The 26,055-nt window shown below is 45.5% G+C and overlaps 1 protein-coding gene across 8 annotated transcripts in view; it reads right to left on the bottom strand.

Moving 5' to 3' along the window:
- Positions 1–11,071: 11,071 nt before the first annotated feature.
- The window catches only part of clasp2 (cytoplasmic linker associated protein 2), a 199,473-nt gene continuing 184,489 nt past the window's right edge, over positions 11,072–26,055 (bottom strand). For all 8 annotated transcript variants that reach the window (XM_084313566.1, XM_084313565.1, XM_084313564.1 and 5 more), the window contains 5 exons: positions 25,193–25,386; positions 19,752–19,880; positions 15,389–15,595; positions 14,362–14,478; positions 11,072–11,774 (listed from right to left, as the gene is read on the bottom strand). In XM_084313566.1, coding sequence (XP_084169692.1) covers positions 11,703–11,774; positions 14,362–14,478; positions 15,389–15,595; positions 19,752–19,880; positions 25,193–25,386 — 719 coding nt within the window. In that variant the 3' untranslated portion in view covers positions 11,072–11,702. The remainder of the gene's footprint in view (positions 11,775–14,361; positions 14,479–15,388; positions 15,596–19,751; positions 19,881–25,192; positions 25,387–26,055) is intronic.

Below are 26,055 nucleotides of genomic sequence, written 5' to 3' on the forward strand. Positions count from 1 at the left end.
TGACAGGAACAAGTTGCAGGTTGAAAAAGCCCTCAGCTCTGAACTCGGCAGAATCTGATCGCTGATAACAAACTATCATTACACCTGGGTAAAACAGAGTCCATTCTCTTCGGATCAAATAACAAACTCAGCAAGACCGACTGCTTCTCTGTTACAGTGGGTGACAAGATTGTCACAAGGAGGGCGGCTAGGTGGTGTAGTGGGCAAGGCGCTCGCCATCAACGCTGGGTTCGAATCCAGCTCTCTGCGTTTCTATCAGCTTGGCTGGTCGTTCATACTAACACAATTGGCAGTGTTAGGGGTGGGAAAGCTGATGGGTGGGTCCTGGGCGTTGTGGACAGCGACCCCTACAGTTCGGTCGGGGCGCCTGCACAGCGAGGGTAGGATCTGGAGGGAGGTGTGTGATCTTCCACACGTTACACTCTCCCGGTGAGAATCTGCGCTGCCAGGCTGGCTGCCGGCTGGCTGCACATGCGTCGGAGGAAAGCATGTGACAGTCTCCGGTCTCCCGGACCAACAGTAGGGGGGAGTGCGTAACAACCAGGAATTGGCATAACAACTAACAGTGGGATGGGAGAAAAATCGGAAAAAGGAGGGGGGAAAAAGATAATAATAAAAAAATTAAATAAAATTGTCACAAGGAAAGATGAAATTATATACCTGGGTTCCATCCTAGAGGCAAATCTTTCCTGTGACAAGATGGCATCCAATGTAATAAAAAAAATCAACCAACAAACAAGATTCTTGTACCGGATCTCCTCTCTGGTAAACAAGAATACCCTGAAGACTAACAGGAGCACTCATTCAAGGGTACTACGACTATGCTTGCACCTCATGGTACCAAAGCACCTCAAAGGCACTAAAAACAAGATTACAAACATCACAAAACAAACTGGTCAGACTACTGCTTGACCTTACTCCTAAAACCCACCTTACCCCAGCCCATTTTGAAAACCTAGGATGGCTTAGTGTAGACGACAGAGTACAGCAACTTGCAATGGGCCTGGTCTACAAGTACCTGGTACCAAAGCACCTCAAAGGCACTTAAAACAAAATTACAAACATCACAAAACAAACTGGTCAGACTACTACTTGACCTTACCCCCAGAACCCACCTCACCCCTGCCCACTTTGACAACCTAGGATGGCTTAGAGTAGACGACAGAGTACAGCAACTTGCAATGGGGAAGCTCAACAAATCATGTTAAACCCAGATTCGGCTCAAACAAAGGACTAAATACGTTTCGCAATTATGCCACATCAATGTGGAACGCCCTACCCAAAGCTGTAAAGGAATGTGAATCCCTACCCACATTCAAAACCGCTCTTAAAGAGCACCTACGGGAGGCTGCAATTCTAAACTGGACACCGTAAATGCCCAAAACCCCCACCCCCTCCTAATGTACAGTCCCCTCCCCATCATATGTATATACTCTGTCAGGATCTAGGGGTAACAGTACTGTATATTTGAATACCGTTTATGTCACAAATGTATCAGTACTAAATACCTATATGTCCCTATGCCATAAATGTCATGTATGTTGTGTATGTCATAAATGTCTATATGAATTGAAAATGGGGGACCCTGATGGAAACAAGACAAACGTCTTTCTCAGGTCTGCATCCCCTTAACAATTGTGTGTATTGAGCCGTACTGTATTGTACCCATTCTGCAATCTGTTAAATAAAGTTTTCATTCATTCATTCATTCACACTACACCACTAAGGTACCCATGTACATGTCGAAATACGTCCCAAAGGTCAGTGAATACCACGACCACAACACCAGAGGGAGTTCCACAAATCATGTTGAACCCAGATTCGGCTCAAACAAGGGACTAAACATGTTTTGCAATTATGCCACAACAATGTGGAACGCCTAGCTGGGAGCCATGGCACCAGCTAATGGGGATCCTTAATAAAAACAAAACAAAAACAAAACGCCCTAATCACAGCGGTAAAATAATGTGAATCCCTACCCACCTTCAAAACCGATCTAAAAGAGCACCTACGGGAGGCTGCAATTCGAAACTGGCCCGGTAAATGTCCAAACCCCCCCCCATCCAATGTAGTTTCCTCTCCCTTGAATGTATATATTCTTTTAGAAACTGTTGTATCTGATAATGATACTCTGTACTTGCGTTGTTATCAAACCAAATGTAGTCTTCTTGTTAAGAATGGGATGTCTCCTGACTTTCTTGCAAGTTTATTAACAAAAGCACAGAATGACTGCTTCTTAAAAACACTTGCTGTCGCTCAAAAACACTGGATGTTTACAATAATTCAAGGTTTGCATCGGCGTTCTCCAAACTAATCTAACTAATACACGCTGTGTATAACAGCGTGGATATGCAGTCGTCCTTCATCGATGAGGCTGTGTCCAATCTTCTCCTGCTTTCTCAATCATCTGATTTCACAGTGTCTTCGGGTCCCATATTTGTAGCAGGCCAGGGTCCAGCTGATGACATCACAGCTAGTGACATCATAACTGGTTTTCCTCCAATCCACAAGCAGTTAGTTTTCAGTTTGAAAATGTAGGCGTGGCTTAACGCTACCTGTCCTGCTGAAGACAGTATCTCTTTACAACTCATTTTAAGACTAAAACATTGTTACTATTACATTTACAACACATGATATATGAATATTAAGGTACTTCTCTCAAAGACACATATTTCAACATAACACATTAACTGTTTTGTTCAACCAGTTACCATGGATACTCAACTTAATTAGTTTACACAACAGTCTTGTACCTTAGTAAAATAATCCTGTACATTTGGCTATAAACCACTCCATGTTTACTATCAAAATGTTTCCCAGGTAAAACACATCACTTCAGTAATAATTGTACTTTAATCTGGTTTAAATTGAATATGGAAAAATACATTAAGTTAGAAGTTAGTTTCTCACACCTCTGTGAGAAACAGCTGATGAGCCTGCTTCTATGCAAATGTATTTGTCTCCCTCCTTCAGTTACACTCACTGCATATTCTATTAACTTTGCATTAGTTACAGAATAAGCTCTTCTTAAAATATATATACTTTATCTCACATCATACTTTGGAGATGTATTACTTTAAGTTACTTCTTTAAAAAGGCTTGATTCAACCAGAAGCTTTTATTTCATGATTATATTTTTAAGTGATTTTCAAGAGCTACTCACACAAACACTGTTAATACAGCTGTTTATCACGTATCCATGTGATTTGAATGTTATCACCTGTTATTTGGCCGAATCATTGTTTTTAGTCTTCGGGGGTGAATCACCCCTTCTGTGGGTTGCTTTGAAGCTCGTGGAGGTGTTCTGTATACAAATTGGTTTCTTTGAGACTTCCTGGCTCACGTGCCCTGGGACAGCTGGTGTCTATATTGATCCAGCTGTGTAAGGTCACGGGAAGATTTTCTCTAAATGACTTCCTCCTGTATTCCAGCCATTTAAGAATATGTATAATTGCCAAATTATACTACAAAACTCTGTCTGTAAATAAACAGTACTTTATTTGTATATCTTGTATGTCATAAATGTTATGATGAATTGAAAATGGGGGACCCTGATGTAAACAAGACGAAAGTCTTTCTCTGGTATGATATTGAGCCATACTGTATTGTACCCATTCTGCAATCTGTTAATACAATTTCCAATCAATCAATACCATGGCCTGTCGTGAACTACGCCCCTTAGCTGTGATCTAATAACCATATACCATGGCCTGTCGTGAGCTATTGCTTAATTTTATTCCAATGTTTACAAACATGACTTCAAATTCACCTGTTTAGTGCTAGTCCTTAGTATCTCCAGCAACTACTCTTGTTGAAAAATGTTTTCTTTTGGATCACTGATTGGGTCTCTAATAGAAGGCCATGACAAACAGGCATCAAGGCCAAGCAATGCAGACACTGCAATTAACTCATTCACGGCCAACCACGTATATATACGTGTTTGCTCGCCAACCGCTCAGCGCCATAAACGTATATATATACGTTTTTGGATCGTTATTTTTATTCGATTTTTTCATTCTTTTCAGGCACACAGACCTCAGGGTTACCATAGGAAATCATTCTGAAATTCCCAAAGTGCAATACCGGCCGCATCCTGCTAGGTGGCAGTATCGCCCACCCTTTGAAACCTTTTTTCACACTGGGTGTTACATTTAATTCCCTCCGGGCACTGAATTTAGACAGAGCCAAATAAATCGCTTCATCCGACCACTTCGAAACGCATCTAGCACAGGAATAACCCTGATCAAAGGTAAGGACTATCTGACGTCAATTTCTCCTTAATCCTACAATGATTTCATATCGATCCAACTGATCAGCGTGTGTGGTGTGCCGTTACTGGCTATCAAAGCATTAAAAAACTACCCCCCCCCCCCTTCATGCATTCATGATGAAACATAATACCTATTATATACATTTGATTTGGAAATAGTAGCGTGTCCAGGCAAGAAACGCCAACGCTTATAGCAGAATTCACATAGCGCCCTATAACTCAGCTTTTCAGGAATTAGCCCGGATCACTCCTAAACTATACAATATTCACCACCGGATACCGCGCGGATGTATACATGAAACAATTCTCTTTTTTGCTTGTTCGACGGAAGAAAATGACTGTCAAATGACCATAGTATTGTCTCCATAGCTATAATATAGAATATAGATATAGCTCTCCAAACATAGTGACGCACAGTGAAAGTAGGCTATGGAAACCTGGTGCGTTAGCTACAAGGATAAGGGTAATGGCTGGCGCTGAAAGTGTTAAGAGCAACTCAATTGCATTTTCATTATCATATTGTTGGATAGACCTGTTCACTGTTTACAAACATACTGTGTTCCAGCCAATCAGCAACACCAAATGAGTCACGTGACTGAGTTGCCCTGTATCTGCGCTAAAAAAGTATGACGGGGCTCTATGGAGAAACCATGGCACTCCCCTGACTAAAAGTAGTTTCAAACAAAAAAACTGCTGGATGTCATTTGACCAAATCAGCATGGCTGCGAGTGTGAGTCTTTCACGTTTTACATTATCTAGCTTTGGCATGGATTGATTGGTTAGATCGCTAGCATGGCTAACAAATGCAAATATATTGTAGTCTGCCCCGTTGTTCTGACCAGGATTATTCATGTTCCTTTTGCCCCCTTGATGCGCGCGCACATTGAGTCTGACGTGGACAGGGAGCGTGTATATTTTCCCTAACGGAGTTGCACTTCCGCGTTCAGTTTGCACAATCTGATTGGCCACTGACTCTACGCCCAAACAGTGCGTTATGCTAGTTCTGCTAACAGCCTGCAGCCAGCATTATCCAATTCATATCAATCGAAATAACATATTGTTTTCATCTCTCTATATTAACGTGATTCCATCAACACAACATAAATGTTCAAAACACGACAAGACAGTTTGCATCACTTCCCACGGTTCTCGGCACTTATTCTACCGGTAGTGCGGTAGTTGTTGCCGCGGTATTGGGTGAATACTTCCTTGGTGGGGAAGAAGAACACTGATAGCGGTGTGTGGACCGTCCCGCGAGCCCCAGGCCACCGTCCCGCGAGCCCCAGACCACCGTCCCGCGAGCCCCAGACCACCGTCCCGCGAGCCCCAGACCACCGTCCCGCAAGCCCCACGGGACGAGACCAGGTATAATTTTAGGCGCACAGGAAACAAGGCTCACAGGACGATGGCCTGGGGCTCGCGGGACGGTGGCCTGGGGCTCGGTCCACGCTATCAGGGGGCTTTCTCACTAACCATTCGGGGTCGAATCAGAGCCCGATCGCGCCAGAAAAGGGTGTGTCCGTCCTACTGAGAACGCTCCCCCCCTTCCCCCGGGGACGCTGATTCACTCCAAACCTGGATCGCTGAAATAGGTGGTTCCGGGTGCGCGCCAGTGGGAGCGGGGGGCGTGGTGTACAAGCTTGTACCAAAACACGGGAGAGGCTTCTGTATCAACTTGCTGACACACACAACGTCGTTACTGTAATGCTTTCATGCTTGCTTGAATTTTGGGCAGATAAAAACATACAGCAACAACTGGACAATACCCACAAAAACGATATTTATGGGCAATTTGCGAGTTCAGACCTCAACCAAACAAGCATGTGGAGCCTCACAGCTCAGTGGATGAAAACATGAAGCCACGTTACAAAGCACAAGACTTCCCTGGCTCACATTAGGCCTGGCAATTGTTTTGCCATTGCTATGTCTACTATACTACTAACAAGTAGTAAATAGGCTAAGCTAACCCTGGAAAACGCTCAAAGCGGACTCCACGACACCAGTTCCATTCGTGAGAAAAGGGGGGTGGGTTATATTGACAAGGCTTGACAGCAGAGGTTCAAATATAACTTCATATTTATTTATGTCAGCATCCAGTTTCCACCACCGTATGTTAAACTCTTCCTGTGTTGACGTTAGAGCGTGACATCATCGCTACGGCAAGATTACACGCTCAAAACGCAAACCGTAAACAAAAACCCGGAGCGCACCAAGACTGCAGTTTGTACACAAACCAGAGGGGAGAGAGGGAGGGTGGAAGTTCGCACCCAAGGACGGAACGAGGACGGAGCGGAGCTGATTCGACCCAAAATGGCAGTGAGAAAGCCCCCTCAGTGTTCTTCTTCCCCGCCAATGAAGTATTCACCCAAAGACCCAATACCGTGGCAACAACTACCGCACTACCGGTAGAATAAGTGCCGAGAACCGTGGGAAGTGATGCAAACTGTCTTGTCGTGTTTTGAACATTTATGTTGTGTTGATGGAATCACGTTAACACATTCGGGGCCATTGGGCCGAGTCTAATTAATGTCAAGAGGACCGGGGAATGTAAACAAACGTGGGACTTTTTGTACAGCTAAATCTATACTTTATAGCAGGTGTCAAACTCATTTTCACAGAGGGCCACATCAGCATTATGGTTGCCCTCAAAGGGCCAAAGACCGTATAAATGTTAATGTAATGTAAAATAAATGTAGCTACTCATTTACATATTGTTAAACATGTTGTTTCTGTATTTATTACTTATTCAAGTTATACATATTGCATATGCATTTGCATAGATGTAAAAATATATGTTAGCTTATGTTATTTTAACAAATAATTTTAGTTTATCAGAACCCCATATTACTCCATCAATCAATGATCAAACCATTCAAGTAAATAACAAAGAAGAATATCATCAAATACAAGCTATGACATTAAGTTTGTTCAAAACCTTTTTGTCACAGTCAAGAGGGGCAGAACTAACACCTGTGAGCTGCAAAGAACACGTGGGACAGATGTAGCAGATGTTACAAAAACAAATGGCTGCACACAACCTTGCAGAGGCCATACATCCAACTAATGGAAGATAGTTTAATTAACTTTAATTAACAGATTGCAGAATGGGTACAGTACAGTACAGCTCAATACACACAATTGTTAAGGGGATGCAGACCAGAGAAAGACTTTCGACTTGTTTACATCAGGGTCCCCCATTTTCAATTCGTAATGAAATTGCTATTATGTGTCTGCATGAACACACAACTGTAACTGTACTCAAAAATAACAAAATAAGGGTTGTCTCAGTTCACAACTATATTGGTCAAGTTTTGGGTGGGACTTGTTTGCGTCCCTACAGCTTCTTATTCAATTGAGCGAGATGCTCGGTTATGTCACACAGCCAGCTTGCATCTGACAGTTCAGACAATATTTCTTCAACCCTTTGTTACCTATTCCGCCTGGATCTTTTTTGTATTTTGGGCTGTAAAATTGTCAAAGAATGTCTGAGGAGTAAGTGCTTTTGGCTTTTTTCCTTTGTTACTTCATCAATACCTCAGATGTTCAACACACATGTATGTGTAAGAATGCGTAATAACTAAGGCTGTCAAAGCTTTATTAACGCATTAACCCACAATTATTTTGACACCGCTATTTTTTAACCCAAGATTAATGTTAAAAAAAAAAAAATTAACCAGAGCTCTTGGGGGGCCACATCAAATGACGTGGCGGGCCGCATTTGGCCCGCGGGCCGTGAGTTTGACACCTATGCTTTATAGTATTGCTATCTGTCCATTCTCATCGTCAATTGAGTCCATAAACCGTCCCTTCAAAATGGCTTAAAGATAAAAAAAAAGGCATCAATAGGTTCTCATTTTATAGCGCAGTGAATATAAGCGTTATACGGGATTTGGGACTAGTATATTATCTGGAAGGCTAGTTATAGGGCTAATAGCTGCTAACGTTATATCCAATGGCATTTCCGTTTTACAGATGCTACAGAAATAACTCAAACTGCATATGATCGACACGATCCCAAAGCATGTATGCATGAAAGGGGGGGGGGGGGGGGGGGGCGGGGGACGTTGTTTATTATTATTGATTACCAATAACCGTGTTCGTCTAACTAGCCACATAGGCCGAACGCCTGGATGGCTATCAAAACAATGCCTGATCGGGCTGTAATTTACGTGAAAAAGATCTTACCGTGGTCCGGGCTGATCCCCCCGAGCATTTCCCCGTTATCGATCGCCATCTGGTAGATCGATATATCCATTGGCTGATGATAAATCCCCTTATTGCATGGTGAAATCTGCGATCTGAAATGTAATCCAAGCTACATGCTGCACATCCAGAATCCTGCTACTGAAATCTCCATTGAAAGAAAAAGAAAATACTGATCCGTTCAGCCACAGGGCACACTGCATTATCGCGATAGTGCCCCTAAGAGGATCTGGCCGGTATTGCACCTTGTCGAATTCATAGAGTAGGGTAAATCTGCAGTGCCGCTCGGCGACCTTGAATAGGTTATTAAAATGGAATAAAAGCAATAACAACTTCCCACGGATATATCCGTGCCTCTGTCCACAACGCATGGACTCGAAACACGAAGATCTCCGTGCTCGGGCGGGAATGTGTTAATATAGAGAGATGAAAACAATACGTTATTTCGATTGATATGAATTGGATAATGCTGGCTGCAGGCTGTTAGCAGAACTAGCGTAACGCGCTGTTTTGGCGTAGTCAGTGGCCAATCAGATTGCGCAAACCGAACGCGGAAGTGCAACTCTGTTAGGGAAAATATACACGCGGACAGGGAACAGGTCTTATAACGTGTTACATTGCATTTGTCATTCATCTCTATTGCTTAGTGCAAGCAAAACGTCTTCATTGCTACAAAAGGTGGCCCGTGTGTGTTTAGGTGATGAACAGGTGGGACCGAGCCCAACGGTCTGATTCAGCATCTCTGCTTTAATCACAAAGGAACATCTTGTTGCCTGCATGTCACTTTTGTGCCTCTTGTCAAAAACACTGGCCGGTGGTAAAAGACCCAATCCAGTCGTTTATCTAAAAATAATGTAGTTTTATTTTTTTATTCTCTTTTTCTCCGCCTGATTTTTCTATTTTTCTCCCCATCCCAATTTAGTCATTATGCCAATTCCCCCCCTCCCCTACATGGTTGTTGTGCGCATGTTCCTCCTACTGGTCGGTACAAGGGAACCCTGAAGTCCACCACATGCTTCCTCCGACACATGTGGAGACAGCCAGTGGCTCTTTTTTCAACTGGCAGCGAGGAATCTCATTGGTGAAGCGTAACGCGTGGGAGGTCACGCTGCCTTTCGCTGAGCAGGCGCCCAGACCTGACCTGTAGGCGTCACTGTCCACAACGCCAGATTACCACCAACGACTTCCCTCCCCCTAACTCAGCCAAACGAGTTAGTATGACGACCGGCCCAAGCCGCAGGGCAATGCTGACTCCGGAAGTCGAGACCGCAGCCTCTTGCATTGGTGACGAGCGCAATCTCCGCTACGCCACACGACCGCCCCTGTGGGGTTTTATTTCTAAGAGTATAATTTGGATCTTTAATCGAATGGTTTTACTAACAGAAACAAACCTTTTCAACTACAAAGAAACACAAATAGCCTGTAAACTCACCTGCCATCATGCGTTAGTCCTTGTATAAAGAGCTCAGTCAAATCAACTAGAAAATGAAAACATGTCTCCAGTCCTTTATCTTTACATTTATGAGTGGAACCAAGGAACCGTGTTCGACCTCGACCCTCGAGCAAACAGACGAGAGATGTGTTTATTATGGTCTGTACAAGTTTTCTTTATTTTTCAGTTTATTGTAAGCACAGCTTTGTAAATGAAACACAACAGTGAAACTAGAATGTTACTCACAAGAGCGAAATAATAACGAGACGAGAGGAGGAAGAGGAGAAGAGAGGAGGAAGAAGGGAAAAGGTGACATGACATTTTTATTCAGATCTGTAAATAATACATTTCTACAAATTTCTCACCAGAGAGAAATCAACGTGAGAGAGAGAGACTGCGGCACGCGCAGCACAGAAGAGAGGAACAGGGATGAGCGCACATCCCCCCCCTCCCCTCCCCTCCCTGGGGGACTCTCCTAAATGACATTGTTATTGGATATTCCATTTCAATATCATATATAGATATTATATATATATAGATAAGATGTGATAATAATAAGCCATGTCCGGTCATACTTCATGTAATAAGCCACACACACACACCCCCACACCCCCCCCATTTGCCTAAAAGTGGACCAATCCAAGACAAGCTGGGAGCAGTGGCGGGCACCGAAGACTTCTGTGAAAGGGGTGGACGTCGTTCACATTAATTTCACCCCCCCCCCCCCCCCCCCCCCCTCGCTACTCCGGCTGCAAGCAGGACCCCTGATGAAAACATCTGGGCTGGTTAAAACTCCTCTCATGCATATAGGAGAGCAGCACGTCACGCCTCTAAAACATGCCTCCGTCACGCCTCATAGCACGTCACGCAGCACGTCACGCCTCTAAAACACGCCTCCGTCTGGTCGTGACCTCACGCCAGTCGTGACCTGCGCTTGCAAAGTGTCGGTGCCGTGCGGGGGTGGGGTCTGGTCGTACCTAGTTCTCATCAGCACCTTTTATTTAGATTTTCAAGAGTGTATGTATGTATGTATGTATGTATGTATGTATGTATGTATGTATGTATGTATGTATGAACAATGGTACTTCAAAACCTCGTTGTCCCGGACAAACCCCCACTTTAAATGCCTAATCACCCCCCCCCCCCCCCCCCGTCCGTCCGTCCGTCTCGTGGCTGGAGCTACTCCCTGCCCCTCCCCTCTGTAAGGACCACGCAGAGCTTCTCTGTTGCTATGGAGATGGAAGTCAAGGGGCTGTGCCGTGGTGTCGAGAGGAGGGGGTACGAGGAGGATGGAGGTTGAAGATCACCCGGTATGTCCTTGAAGGGTCAACATCTTTATCCTGCAGAAGCAATGAGCGACACAAACAACGCGCACCTGGGGGGGGGGGGGGGGGGGGATTCAGTCTTGAATTTCCAGAGAGCAAGGTGGATCGTCGTCGTCTGTCGGGAGAACTACGATGCCCCCCCCCCCCACCCCCTCCTCTGGACAGCAACTCCCACCATGCACTGAGGCAGGAAGCAGAGGCGTGGAAACAAACGGACATGTGAGGGCAGCGGTGTGTTTGTGCAGGTTTGTCTAACCGTCTGTAGGAGAGAGAGCGTGTTTGTTTGAATCGGCGTGTCAGCACGTGTTAAGTGCAAATAGCTATATGTGTGACAGGTTCTGCGTTAGTTTTATGTGTTTTGTTCATGACTGCGTGTGTGTCGGTGTGAGTCGATGAGCATGTATGTGCATTAGAGTCTGTATGGGCAGAGTTGCAGTTCTAGGTTTGGCTGGTGGGGGGCGCTGTCTCTCTCCTATAGGACGTCCGACGGATCGCCACTGGAGCCAGACTGGGCGCGCTTGATGTACAGATTCAACAACTTCAGCTGGAGAGAAAAGACAAAGGAGACGAATCAAACGGTTGTTAAAACCCTTTCACTGCCGCACTACCAAACGGTTAACCCTTTCACTGCGACAATACACAGAAGGTTAACCCTTTCACTGCTGCACTACAGAAGGTTAACCCTTTACTATCACACTACCGACGGTAGTGTGGCAGTGAAAGGGTTAATCGGTGTCCTGTTTGGCAACCAACTTGTGTTCAGCTTTTCATTCAGCGTTTCTCTGATTGGCCACACGGCCACGTGACCGCCCTAGCACACGCCCTTATCCGCGCCGCGTCGCTCTGTGTGTTGTTACGCGGCAGAGAGACATCTGACAATATCATAATGATGTGTTTTCTATATTATATCCACAATCATTCAACCCATCTGTGGCCTCGCGAAATCGTCACAGCAGTATAGTTTGTTTATACTTCAGAAGTATGATATTTGAACATGGTCCCCAAAATGAATGGAAGCGAATGAGGAGCCTGACGCCTGACACCTGGGAGGAATGGGGCGTGTTGCAGCGTTGGGGATGTTATCATTATACATTATATAACGTTACAATGTACAGTTTCTAGTTAATCAGTCAGCAGCCTCCACAGCCTCCAATGACAGAGCTCTCATATTTTGCGAATGCATAAACTATATCTTAAATTATGGCTATGTGTCTAATATGGCCGTCGCAATGACTTGTTTTGTTTACATCAGGGTGAACGCTGTTGTATTCGCAAATATGAGAGCCAGCAATACGCAGCTCCAGTTAACCTAATTTATACCGTAATGAATCATTAAAAAAATATACCGTTAACTGGAATATGTTGTTTCTTTACACATATGTTGGATTATGTAATTGGTTTGTCATGACAAAACAATAAAAATCGCTACTTTACATCAGGGTGAAGTGAACGTTGTTACGCTGCCACCACCCACTTCAATGACAGAGCTCTCATATTTGCGAATGCATAAACTATATCTTAAATTATGGCTATGTGTCCAATATGGCTGTCGCGAAGTCATTGATAAGCGACAGCCATATTAGACACATAGCCATAATTTAAGATATAGTTTATGCATTCGCAAAATATGAGAGCTCTGTCATTGAAAGGGCTTCTACAACGGAAGACGGCCGCTGCTGCTGGAGCTGGACCGAGTCAAGCCGGCGGCGGCGCACGGAAGCCGGGGAGAAACCACCGCATCGCCCCGCTGGCGCTTCACAATGTGCAGTTTCTAGTTAATCAGTCGGCACGCGAAATAACATTATACATTATATAACGTTACAATGTACAGTTTCTAGTTAATCAGTCAGCACGCGAAATAACATTATACATTATATAACGTTACAATGTACAGTTTCTAGTTAATCAGTCAGCAGCCTCCACTGACGAGTGAAGCGTGTAGTTGTTTTGATAAATGCGTTGTGTATTCGCGCGATTCGATTACAGCTCCGCGCTTCATCATTCATTTCATTTGGGACCTCTGCCGCTTGCAGGGACTTCTGCCGCGCTCGCGGCAAAAGGGGGCGGGGGGTCGTGGCCAATCAGAGAAAAGCTGAACACAAGTTGGTTGACTTTAATATTCACGCGTCCTGTTTGTTCTAGCTTCAAGATTCTGCTGATCAATCAATTAAAGTTACGCTCTGTAATGTCGTCAAACAGCGCCCTCTAGGCAACAGAGTGGGGGACGGGGGAGAGGTTGAGTAGGGGACAGGGGAGGGGTGGATGGGTTGAGTGGGGGACGGGGGAGGGGTGGAGTGGGGGAGGGGTTGAGTAGGGGACGGGGGAGGGGTGGAGTGGGGGAGGGGTTGAGTGGGGGACGGGGGAAGGGGTGGAGTGGGGGAGGGGTTGAGTGGGGGACGGGGGAAGGGTTGAGTGGGGGAGGGGTTGAGTGGGGGACGGGGGAAGGGGTGGAGTGGGGGAGGGGGGAAGGGTTGAGTGGGGGATGGGTGGAGTGGGGGACGGTGGAGGGGTTGAGTGGGGGACGGGGGAGGGATTGAGTAGGGGACGGGTTGAGTGGGGGACGGGGGAGGGATTGAGTGGGGGACGGGGGAGGGATTGAGTGGGGGAGGGGTTGAGTGGGGGACAGGGGAGGGGTTGAGTGGGGGACGGGGGAGGGATTGAGTGGGGGAGGGGTTGAGTGGGGGACAGGGGAGGGGTTGAGTGGGGGACGGGGGAGGGATTGAGTGGGGGACGGGGGAGGGATTGAGTGGGGGAGGGGTTGAGTGGGGGACAGGGGAGGGGTTGAGTGGGGGACGGGGGAGGGGTTGAGTAGGGGACGGGGGAGGGGTTGAGTGGGGGAAGGGTTGAGTGGGGGACAGGGGAGGGGTTTAGTGGGGGACGGGGGAGGGGTTGACGGGGGGGGGGGGTGCAGGAGGGTTAATGGTGAGTGAATGGCTGATTGACTGAATGAGTGACATGAGCCAACAGCACAGTTCTTCAGCAGCGGGAGACTCTTACAACACGACTCGTCTCCCAGTGGTAACAAGGTGACACCATTCTTTCCATGGTTTCTATGACAACACTGACCCATCACTCTAGTCTATGAGGTGCTTCACGTAAAATAAAGGATCAATAGAAACAAAGCGAGTCACCTTGCTGCTGGACAGCTGGCTGAGATGGGGCTTGAGGTCCTCCCCGATGACGGCATAGATGGCCACCAGACAGAACACACAGGCCTTCCTCACGCTGCTCTCAGAGTTGTCATAACCCTGAAACAAACATCATCGTCGTCACCACAGGCCATATACACTGTTGTGCCACTCAGACTCCACCCCCCTCAGGCTCCACCCCATCAGACTCCACCCCCCTCAGACTCCCCCCCTCAGACTCCACCCCCTCAGACTCCACCCCATCAGACTCCACCCCCTCATACTCCACCCCCTCAGACTCCCCTCAGACTCCCCCCCTCAGACTCCACCCCCTCAGACTCGACCCCCTCAGGCTCCCCTCAGACTCCACCCCCTCAGACTCCACCCCCTCAGACTCCACCCCCTCAGACTCCCCCCCCTCAGACTCCACCCCCTCAGACTCCACCCCATCAGACTCCACCCCATCAGACTCCACCCCATCAGACTCCACCCCATCAGACTCCACCCCATCAGACTCCCCCCCTCAGGCTCCCCCCCTCAGGCTCCCCTCAGACTCCACCCCATCAGACTCCACCCCCTCAGGCTCCCCTCAGACTCCCCCCCTCAGACTCCACCCCATCAGACTCCACCCCCTCAGACTCCACCCCCTCAGACTCCACCCCCTCAGGCTCCCCTCAGACTCCCCCCCTCAAACTCCACCCCATCAGACTCCACCCCCTCAGACTCCACCCCATCAGACTCCACCCCCTCAGACTCTTCCCCCTCAGACGCAACTGTTTTTTCACACAGCAAGGAAAATAATACTGTCGGACAATCTAATAATAATGAACACATTTACAAGTCGTATTAACTTTTGCAAATAAGGAGACAGAGAACATTTCAAAGCACTCAAAATTGCCAATATCTCCATTTCAACCAATTTCTGAATTGTGCAAAATTTTGGGGTTTTCTGAGGAATCGTGAGCTCCTTAACAAGACGGGTTAGACCGTGCCGGGTCACGTAATGTACGTCGGTCTGTCAGGTGGTTACCTGTATGAGTCCTGGTACGATCTCCGGCAGCAGGCTGGCCAGCCCGTCTTGGGGAACCCTCTCTATGACTTTGGTCTGCATCTTGATGGCGGCCAGGTTGATGGGGTAGTCTGCTGACTGGATGATGGGACACAGCACCTTGACACACTGGTCCGGGCTGATGGACAGCGCCAGCATGGCCGCCGTCTCCTCCGCCGCCCGCACCACCTGAAACACACAGAGGGGCGGAGTCACAACACAGAGGGGCGGAGTCGCAACACAGAGGGGCGGAGTCACAAAGGGATTGCTTTTTCCTGACGCTATGCCTGTGCAAATAGCCCCAAAACAAACCATCACAAAGCACTTGCAAAGGGTGAAATAGCGCGCTAACTACATCAAACCACCCACCCACTGTCACCACACCCTGATGTTGTGGTGAACCAGTCGTACTACACCTCCTCTACTATATAGAGTCCTAACGCCTCGTGCTACACACCTCTTTGTGGGGTCCTTTATAGAGTCATCGTGCTACACACCTCTTTGTGGGGTCCTTTATAGAGTCATCGTGCTACACACCTCTTTGTGGGGTCCTTTATAGAGTCATCGTGCTACACACCTCTTTGTGGGGTCCTTTATAGAGTCATCGTGCTACACACCTCTTTGTGGGGTCCTTTATAGAGTCATCGTGCTACACACCTCTTTGTGGGGGTCCTTTATAGAGTCATCGTGCTACACACCTCTTTGTGGGGTCCTTTATAGTCATCGTGCTACACACCTCTTTGTGGGGTCCTTTATAGAGTCATCCTGCTACACACCTCTTTGTGGGGTCCTTTATAGAGTCGTCCTGCTACACACCTCTTTGTGGGGTCCTTTATAGAGTCATCCTGCTAAACACCTCTTTGTGGGGTCCTTTATAGTCATCGTGCTACACACCTCTTTGTGGGGTCCTTTATAGAGTCATCCTGCTACACACCTCTTTGTGGGGGTCCTTTATAGAGTCATCCTGCTACACACCTCTTTGTGGGGTCCTTTATAGTCATCCTGCTACACACCTCTTTGTGGGGTCCTTTATAGAGTCATCCTGCTACACAGCTCTTTGTGGGGTCCTTTATAGAGTCATACTGCTACACACCTCTTTGTGGGGTCCTTTATAGAGTCATCCTGCTACACACCTCTTTGTGGGGTCCTTTATAGAGTCATCCTGCTACACACCTCTTTGTGGGGGTCCTTTATAGAGTCATCCTGCTACACACCTCTTTGTGGGGGTCCTTTATAGAGTTATCCTGCTACACACCTCTTTGTGGGGTCCTTTATAGAGTCATCCTGCTACACACCTCTTTGTGGGGTCCTTTATAGAGTCATCGTGCTACACAGCTCTTTGTGGGGTCCTTTATAGTCATCCTGCTACACACCTCTTTGTGGGGTCCTTTATAGTCATCCTGCTACACACCTCTTTGTGGGGGTCCTTTATAGTCATCGTGCTACACACCTCTTTGTGGGGTCCTTTATAGAGTCATCGTGCTACACAGCTTTGTGGGGTCCTTTATAGTCATCCTGCTACACACCTCTTTGTGGGGTCCTTTATAGTCATCCTGCTACACACCTCTTTGTGGGGGTCCTTTATAGTCATCCTGCTACACACCTCTTTGTGGGGGTCCTTTATAGTCATCGTGCTACACACCTCTTTGTGGGGGTCCTTTATAGTCATCGTGCTACACACCTCTTTGTGGGGTCCTTTATAGAGTCATCGTGCTACACAGCTCTTTGTGGGGTCCTTTATAGTCATCCTGCTACACACCTCTTTGTGGGGGTCCTTTATAGAGTCATCCTGCTACACACCTCTTTGTGGGGTCCTTTATAGAGTCATCGTGCTACACACCTCTTTGTGGGGGTCCTTTATAGAGTCATCCTGCTACACACCTCTTTGTGGGGTCCTTTATAGTCATCCTGCTACACACCTCTTTGTGGGGTCCTTTATAGAGTCATCCTGCTACACACCTCTTTGTGGGGTCCTTTATAGAGTCATCATGCTACACACCTCTTTGTGGGGGTCCTTTATAGTCATCGTGCTACACACCTCTTTGTGGGGTCCTTTATAGAGTCATCGTGCTACACACTTCTTTGTGGGGGTCCTTTATAGAGTCATCATGCTACACACCTCTTTGTGGGGTCCTTTATAGAGTCATCGTGCTACACAGCTCTTTGTGGGGTCCTTTATAGTCATCCTGCTACACACCTCTTTGTGGGGTCCTTTATAGTCATCCTGCTACACACCTTTGTGGGGTCCTTTATAGTCATCCTGCTACACACCTCTTTGTGGGGTCCTTTATAGAGTCATCCTGCTACACACCTCTTTGTGGGGTCCTTTATAGAGTCATCCTGCTACACACCTCTTTGTGGGGTCCTTTATAGTCATCCTGCTACACACCTCTTTGTGGGGTCCTTTATAGAGTCATCGTGCTACACACCTCTTTGTGGGGTCCTTTATAGAGTCATCGTGCTACACACCTCTTTGTGGGGTCCTTTATAGAGTCATCGTGCTACACACCTCTTTGTGGGATCCTTTATAGTCATCCTGCTACACACCTCTTTGTGGGGTCCTTTATAGAGTCATCGTGCTACACACCTCTTTGTGGGGTCCTTTATAGAGTTATACTGCTACACACCTCTTTGTGGGGGTCCTTTATAGAGTCATCGTGCTACACACCTCTTTGTGGGGTCCTTTATAGAGTCATCCTGCTACACACCTCTTTGTGGGGTCCTTTATAGTCATCCTGCTACACACCTCTTTGTGGGGTCCTTTATAGTCATCGTGCTACACACCTCTTTGTGGGGTCCTTTATAGTCATCGTGCTACACACCTCTTTGTGGGGTCCTTTATAGAGTCATCGTGCTACACACCTCTTTGTGGGGGTCCTTTATAGAGTCATCGTGCTACACACCTCTTTGTGGGGTCCTTTATAGAGTCATCGTGCTACACACCTCTTTGTGGGGGTCCTTTATAGAGTCATCGTGCTACACACCTCTTTGTGGGGTCCTTTATAGAGTCATCCTGCTACACACCTCTTTGTGGGGTCCTTTATAGAGTCATCATGCTACACACCTCTTTGTGGGGTCCTTTATAGAGTCATCGTGCTACACACCTCTTTGTGGGGTCCTTTATAGAGTCATCCTGCTACACACCTCTTTGTGGGGTCCTTTATAGTCATCCTGCTACACACCTCTTTGTGGGGGTCCTTTATAGAGTCATCGTGCTACACACCTCTTTGTGGGGTCCTTTATAGAGTCATCATGCTACACACCTCTTTGTGGGGGTCCTTTATAGAGTCATCCTGCTACACACCTCTTTGTGGGGTCCTTTATAGAGTCATCCTGCTACACACCTCTTTGTGGGGTCCTTTATAGAGTCATCATGCTACACACCTCTTTGTGGGGTCCTTTATAGAGTCATCGTGCTACACACCTCTTTGTGGGGTCCTTTATAGAGTCATCCTGCTACACACCTCTTTGTGGGGTCCTTTATAGTCATCCTGCTACACACCTCTTTGTGGGGGTCCTTTATAGAGTCATCGTGCTACACACCTCTTTGTGGGGTCCTTTATAGAGTCATCATGCTACACACCTCTTTGTGGGGGTCCTTTATAGAGTCATCCTGCTACACACCTCTTTGTGGGGGTCCTTTATAGAGTCATCCTGCTACACACCTCTTTGTGGGGTCCTTTATAGAGTCATCGTGCTACACACCTCTTTGTGGGGTCCTTTATAGAGTCATCATGCTACACACCTCTTTGTGGGGTCCTTTATAGAGTCATCGTGCTACACACCTCTTTGTGGGGTCCTTTATAGAGTCATCCTGCTACACACCTCTTTGTGGGGTCCTTTATAGAGTCATCGTGCTACACACCTCTTTGTGGGGTCCTTTATAGAGTCATCGTGCTACACACCTCTTTGTGGGGGTCCTTTATAGAGTCATCCTGCTACACACCTCTTTGTGGGGTCCTTTATAGTCATCCTGCTACACACCTCTTTGTGGGGGTCCTTTATAGAGTCATCCTGCTACACACCTCTTTATGGGGTCCTTTATAGAGTCATCCTGCTACACACCTCTTTGTGGGGTCCTTTATAGAGTCATCCTGCTACACACCTCTTTGTGGGGTCCTTTATAGAGTCATCCTGCTACACACCTCTTTATGGGGTCCTTTATAGAGTCATCCTGCTACACACCTCTTTGTGGGGTCCTTTATAGAGTCATCCTGCTACACACCTCTTTATGGGGTCCTTTATAGAGTCATCCTGCTACACACCTCTTTGTGGGGTCCTTTATAGAGTCATCCTGCTACACACCTCTTTATGGGGTCCTTTATAGAGTCATCCTGCTACACACCTCTTTGTGGGGGTCCTTGTGGGCCTCCAGGGCCTTCATGATGGTGAGCTCAGCGTAGTTCTTGAACCTCCAGGGCTGCTTGCTCAGGATCTCCCTCAGAACCCGCAGGGCCAGAGCTCGGATCACATGCTGAGGAGAGAGAGAGAGAGAGAGAGAGAGAGAGAGAGAGAGAGAGAGAGAGAGAGAGAGAGAGAGAGGGAGTCTCACCTTCAGGACGCTCCTCTGTAACATCATCAACCCATGTATATATATGTATACGGTATATATGTGTGTGTATGTGTGTATATAATATACGTGTGTGTGTATGTGTGTATATGTATATGTGTGTGTGTATATGTATATATATGTATTAGGGGTGTAACGATGCATCGATTAATTGAAATGCATCGATTCTAATGTGACGATTCAACTGCATCGTTTTGAATATGTTAGAATCGATTATAATCGAAATGTATCGAAATAATTTTTTTTTCTATTTGTGTGTATTGTTTTTATTTACCTATAGTCCATTCATGCTGAGTGAATCAGTTGCCCCAGACACATTTGTGTATTCAACAATTTTTGGGGAATTAACTGAAATTAATCTAATCGAATCGTGGTCAAATCAAGAGATTTTATGATGCATTGAATTGTTGCCTGAATAATTGTAATCTAAATTCATCGCTGTGAGGTTGCATCGTTACACCCCTAATATGTATATGTGTATGTAGATAGTCTCATGGCCAGTACAAACTCAGAAGGAGCTTCTATCCCCAGGCCATCAGGATGCTCAATGACAATGACACTATGTAACAACCCATCATCTACACTCACAGCACACACATCCATATGTACACACTCACTTTAAACATACACTATTGTACCGGATCTCCTCTCTGGTAAACAGGAATACCCTGAAGACTCTGGCAGGAGCACTCATTCAAGGGTACTACGACTATGCTTGCACCTCATGGTACCAAAGCACCTCAAATGCGCTAAAAACAAAATTACAAACATCTCAAAACAAACTGGTCAGACTACTGCTTGACCTTACTCCTAGAACCCACCTCACCCCTGCCCACTTTGACAACCTAGGATGGCTTAGAGTAGACGACAGAGTACAGCAACTTGCAATGGGCCTGGTCTACAAGATACACTACACGACCAAGGTACCCATGTACATGTCAAAATACTTCCCAAAGGTCAGTGAATACCACGATCACAACACCAGAGGGAGCTCCACAAATCATGTTAAACCCAGATTCGGCTCAAATAAGGGACTAAACACGTTTCGCAATTATGCCACATCAATGTGGAACGCCCTACCCAAAGCTGTAAAGGAATGTGGATCACTACCCACTTTCAAAACCAATCTCAAGGGACACCTACGGGAGACTGCAATTCAAAACTGGCCCCTGTAAATGTCCTAACCCAACCCCCTCCAATGTACAGTCATTTACCTAGTATGGTTTTGTCAATAGTCCAATGTACAATTTTGCTTGTTTGTACAGTGTCTCTCCCCCCCCCCCCCCCCCCCAATGTACAGTTTTGCTTGTTTATACAGTGTTTCTCCCCCCCCCCCCCCCCCAACCACCTCCAATGTAAATTACCCAGTATGGTTGTCAATATCCCAATGTACCCAACCCTCCCCCACACAACCCAACCCAACCTCCTCCAATGTACAGTTTCTACGTCAAATGTATATACTCCCTTTTCCTGACTCCTTTTGTATCACAAACAGTACTGTATTTGCAAATCTGGTATGTCATAAATGTATAGATGTAGCAGTACTGACTATCTGTATGTCATGTATGTCATATATGTCCTGATGAATTGAAAATGGGGGACCCTGATGTAAACAAGACGAAAATCTTTCTCTGGTCTGCATCCCCTTAACAATTGTGTGTATTGAGCTGTACTGTATTGTACCCATTCTGCAATCTGTTAATAAAGTTTTCAATCAATCAATCTATCTAGTAATAGTATCTATTACTAAAGAGATGTGCACTACATTCATACCTCATTTGCACCTTACCCTAAGTTTTGTACCTCACTGGTACTCATTTTACTCTGTATTGTATATTGTATATATGTATATTGACTGAACATTCCTTTACTTACTTCTTAAATTGTGCGCCAAAAACGTGATAACTCGTTATTGCCCGCCATGCGTTGTGCGCCAACAACGAATAAACTAGTTTTTGGAATCAATATTTCATTTTTTCGCCATGGCATTCATAATTCATCCAGCCTCCCTCCGGGACTGCAGCTGGATCCTGTCTGATATTGCAAGGCCTCAATACCGCCGCCTGGTGGATGTCGGGCGAGTTACACTCCAAGCCAAACCGGAAGTGGCGCTCTGTGCATCGAGGAAATTCCTCGGCCAGTAATATCTTGTAACGTGGGTCTAGATACACACTCGAGTGCATGGGATCGCTTTCGAAACGTAATAATTAGGGATGCTCGATATTGGCTTTTTTACCGATACCGATATTCCGATATTGTCCAACTCTTAATTTCGATACCGATACCGATATCAACCGATACCGATATATGCAGGGTTTCCCCCCAAAAAAACTGAATAATTTCAGGTAATTAATAATTTCACTGGATGCATTCAAAAGGCTTTCTAAATGTAAGCATTATCTGTGCAAAATATGATAATTAAAAAAGTAAAAATTAACATTACATATCTCTTGTTGTTGAATTAAACCAACATGCATACTTTTGACAATAAATAAAATAAGAATTGGTTCTTACTTGCTTGCCTGGGTAAATAAAGGTTAAATAAATGTAAAAAAAAAAAACATTTTTTTTTTTTTTTTTTTTTCCCCCGATACCGATATTTTCCGATATCACATTTTACTGCCGATATCGGCCGATAATATCGGTCGGCCGATAATATCGGACATCCCTAGTAATAATCGATATGATTTCGGCGTTTATTGTGCCATACAAACCGGAAATGTACCTAGGCAATCAGCGTCGAATAATTGGGATCTTTCACCGCCAGTCTCATCGGCCCACGGTAAGGGGAATATAATGTTATTTTCAGCCCGATTGTTTATTCATTTCACTGCAAACCATCTGATCAACATATCAACCCATACTAAATAAAGCCGTTACTGACGATGAAGGAATTATAAACGACCCCCCCCCCCCTTTCCTTCACGCATGATGAAGCATAATGTATACCGATCATATACATTTGAATTTTTTAATATAGCGTGTATAGGAAAGAAACAGCAATCGATAATCTATCATATGCGTCAGGGCCTATAACTCGCGTTTTAGGAATTACTGCAGAAAACCTTAAAAACATACTTATATTCACGAGGGTACTAACACGACAATGTATGAATGAAAAAATATAACGTTCCCACATCCGGAACGATAGATACCCGATGTTAAATGGGCCATAGTAATGTCGATATAGTAGGGGTGGACGGTATGGTCTAAAATTTATATCACGGTATAATTTGAAGCATAGACGGTAACGGTATATATCACGGTATCATCGTTTTTGATAAAAACATTTTTTTTATTTTATATAATTTTTTTATTTTTTTTTTATAAAATATATATATTATATAATTAGACTTGTACTTGTATTATCTGCGAGACATCGCCACCACGCAACAAGCATTTTGTAATGGTAGCTAAGCTAACGTTAGCTCAGGGAGACGCCGCCGTCCTCCCGACAGCTCCCGTGTCCCGTCCCACTAGACTACTAGACCCGTGTTTACATGCGTGCGGTAGGGGCTGGCACGCCCACTGCGCGAAGCCTCCTAAATAACTTTTTCCAGTTCGCACATATCTATTATCTATGACTAATTCTATCTATTTTTAGGGGCAAATGCGAGTGAAATAGTCGCGCTGTGGTTACATGACGTCATTGCTATTTTAGAGCTGCACTACCGGTTACACGGTATAGTCAAAATCCATACCGTAGAGCAAATTCATACCGTTTATACCGTATACCGTTTATACCGTCCACCCCTACGATATAGCTATAATATTTAAAAGTTATAGAAGGTAAACATCTCCATAGGGTTACAGCACTGGCAGACTGGGCATAAGGATGGGCACAATGCCTGGCAGACAATGTGTTAATAACTTAAATTTTTATATATTTTTTTAATATATTTTTTAACTTACTGTTTTCTTACTGTATGAAGCACACTCTCAGGGGCTCATACAGAAACAAGCATTTCATCATAAAGTATTCTGTATTTTATTATGACAAATAATAAACAAACTTGAAACTTGAACATGATATATATGTATATGTGTATTATATGTATGTGTGTATATACGTATGTGTGTATATGTGTGTGTGTATATATATATATATGTGTGTGTGTATATATATATGTATACCGTAATTCCTCTAATAGTGACCCGGGTTTGTATTTGTTTCAACTGTAGCGGGTACCAGGCTTTTATTAGGAGGAGGCATGTATAAGAGAGAGGCCTATATTTCAAATTTTCAAACAGATCATAATGAATAAATCAACATTTTGTGTCAGTTTGAACCCAGTAAAATGTACTGGGTTCATTTATTGAAACCAAGTACTATATGAAATTACAGGTGGTCACTGGTCATTTCAACGTTTTCAAAGTGAAATCAAGTAACTTTACCTTAGCAGCTCCGGGTACAGTAGGTAGCAACGTTAGCTCTCATAACGTTAGCCAGTTAGCAGCTCCGGGAACAGTAGGTAGCAACGTTAGCTCTCATAACGTTAGCCAGTTAGCAGCTCCGGGTACAGTAGGTAGCAACGTTAGCTCTCATAACGTTAGCCAGTTAGCAGCTCCGGGAACAGTAGGTAGAAACGTTAGCGCTCATAACGTTAGCCAGTTAGCAGCTCCGGGAACAGTAAGTAGCAACGTTAGCTCTCATAACGTTAGCCAGTTAGCAGCTCCGGGAACAGTAGGTAGCAACGTTAGCTCTCATAATGTTAGCAGCTCCGGGAACAGTAGGTAGCAACGTTAGCTCTCATAACGTTAGCCAGTTAGCAGCTCCGGGAACAGTAGGTAGCAACGTTAGCTCTCATAATGTTTCCACTCGGAAAGTAGTGTCTCCATCTCCTCGCTCACTTTTGTCCCTCCTCCAGTTATGCATACCTCAAAACTTACTCTTTAAAGTTTAAACTTAACGTCAAACTTTTGTCTCTGTTTAGTACCGGTAGCCATGCTTGCTCTGTTGTTGTTGTGTTACGTGCTGCGCGCGACCCGTGTTCCATACGGAAGTAAGGAGAGGTTCGCTCACGCGTATATTAGTAACCCGGTTTGTATTAGGAGGTCGGCTTATAATAGCTTAGCTCAACAGCGCACCCGGTCATTAATAGAGAGTCAGTTTTTAATTGAATACAGGTCACTATTAGAGGAATTACGGTATATATATGTATATATATATGTATAGGTATATGTGTATGTATATGTGTATATATGTGTGTGTGTACCTCTCCGTCTCCCAGTGTCTCCAGTAGCAGTAGCAGGATGGTCTTGAAGTGCTCATCCCAGACCTGCAGTGTGTTTTCACGAATCAGCTTCAGCAGCTCACACAGCGCCGCCTTCCTCTCCTCCACGCGCTCGTTGTGATTCGACAGCTCCTTAAGGAGCTCCGCCACAAGCTCCGATTGGTCCAGGCAGCTGTCTGTTAAGGACAAGAGCAAATGAGGAGCAGACTTAATTTTTTTTTTTTTTTTTGGGCAAAACCATGTCTCCCATATCATGGGGGTATGTTGCAGATTGACGCAAAGCTGAAGAATGGGAAATATCAACATTTAAAAAAAGAAAATTATTATATAATTATTATTAGAATTTTTACAACATTTCTTTTTTTTATCCACTTTTTCTCCTTATTTTCTTTTTTTCTCCCATTCCAATTTAGTGTTTTTCCAATTCTCCCCTCCCCTGTCTTGAAAGTTGCTCGACTATGCCCCCCACTGGTCGGTTGTAGGGACGATAGAAGCCTTGCATCACGTGTCCCCTCCGGTACACGAGGAGGCAGCCTGTCACATCTTTTCACCTGCCAGCGTGGACTCTCATTGGCGAGGTGTAACGCATGGGAGGCTCACACTACCCCCGCTACTTCCTGTCTCTGCTGTGCAGGCGTCCCCAACCGACCTGTAGGAGTCGCTGTCTACACTGTCCAAATCCCCACCTATCGACTTTCCACCCGCTACCTCTGCCAATTGAGTTAGTATGACGGCCAGCCCAAGCCGGAGGCAATGCTGACACCCGGATTCGAGACCGGAGTCTCTTGCATTGGTGACGAGCGCAATCTCCGCTGCGCCACCCAGCCGCCCTTTTTTTACAACAT

The sequence above is a fragment of the Notolepis coatsorum genome, assembly GCF_963971535.1.
Source record: "Notolepis coatsorum genome assembly, chromosome: 4".
Lineage (NCBI taxonomy): Eukaryota > Metazoa > Chordata > Actinopteri > Aulopiformes > Paralepididae > Notolepis > Notolepis coatsorum.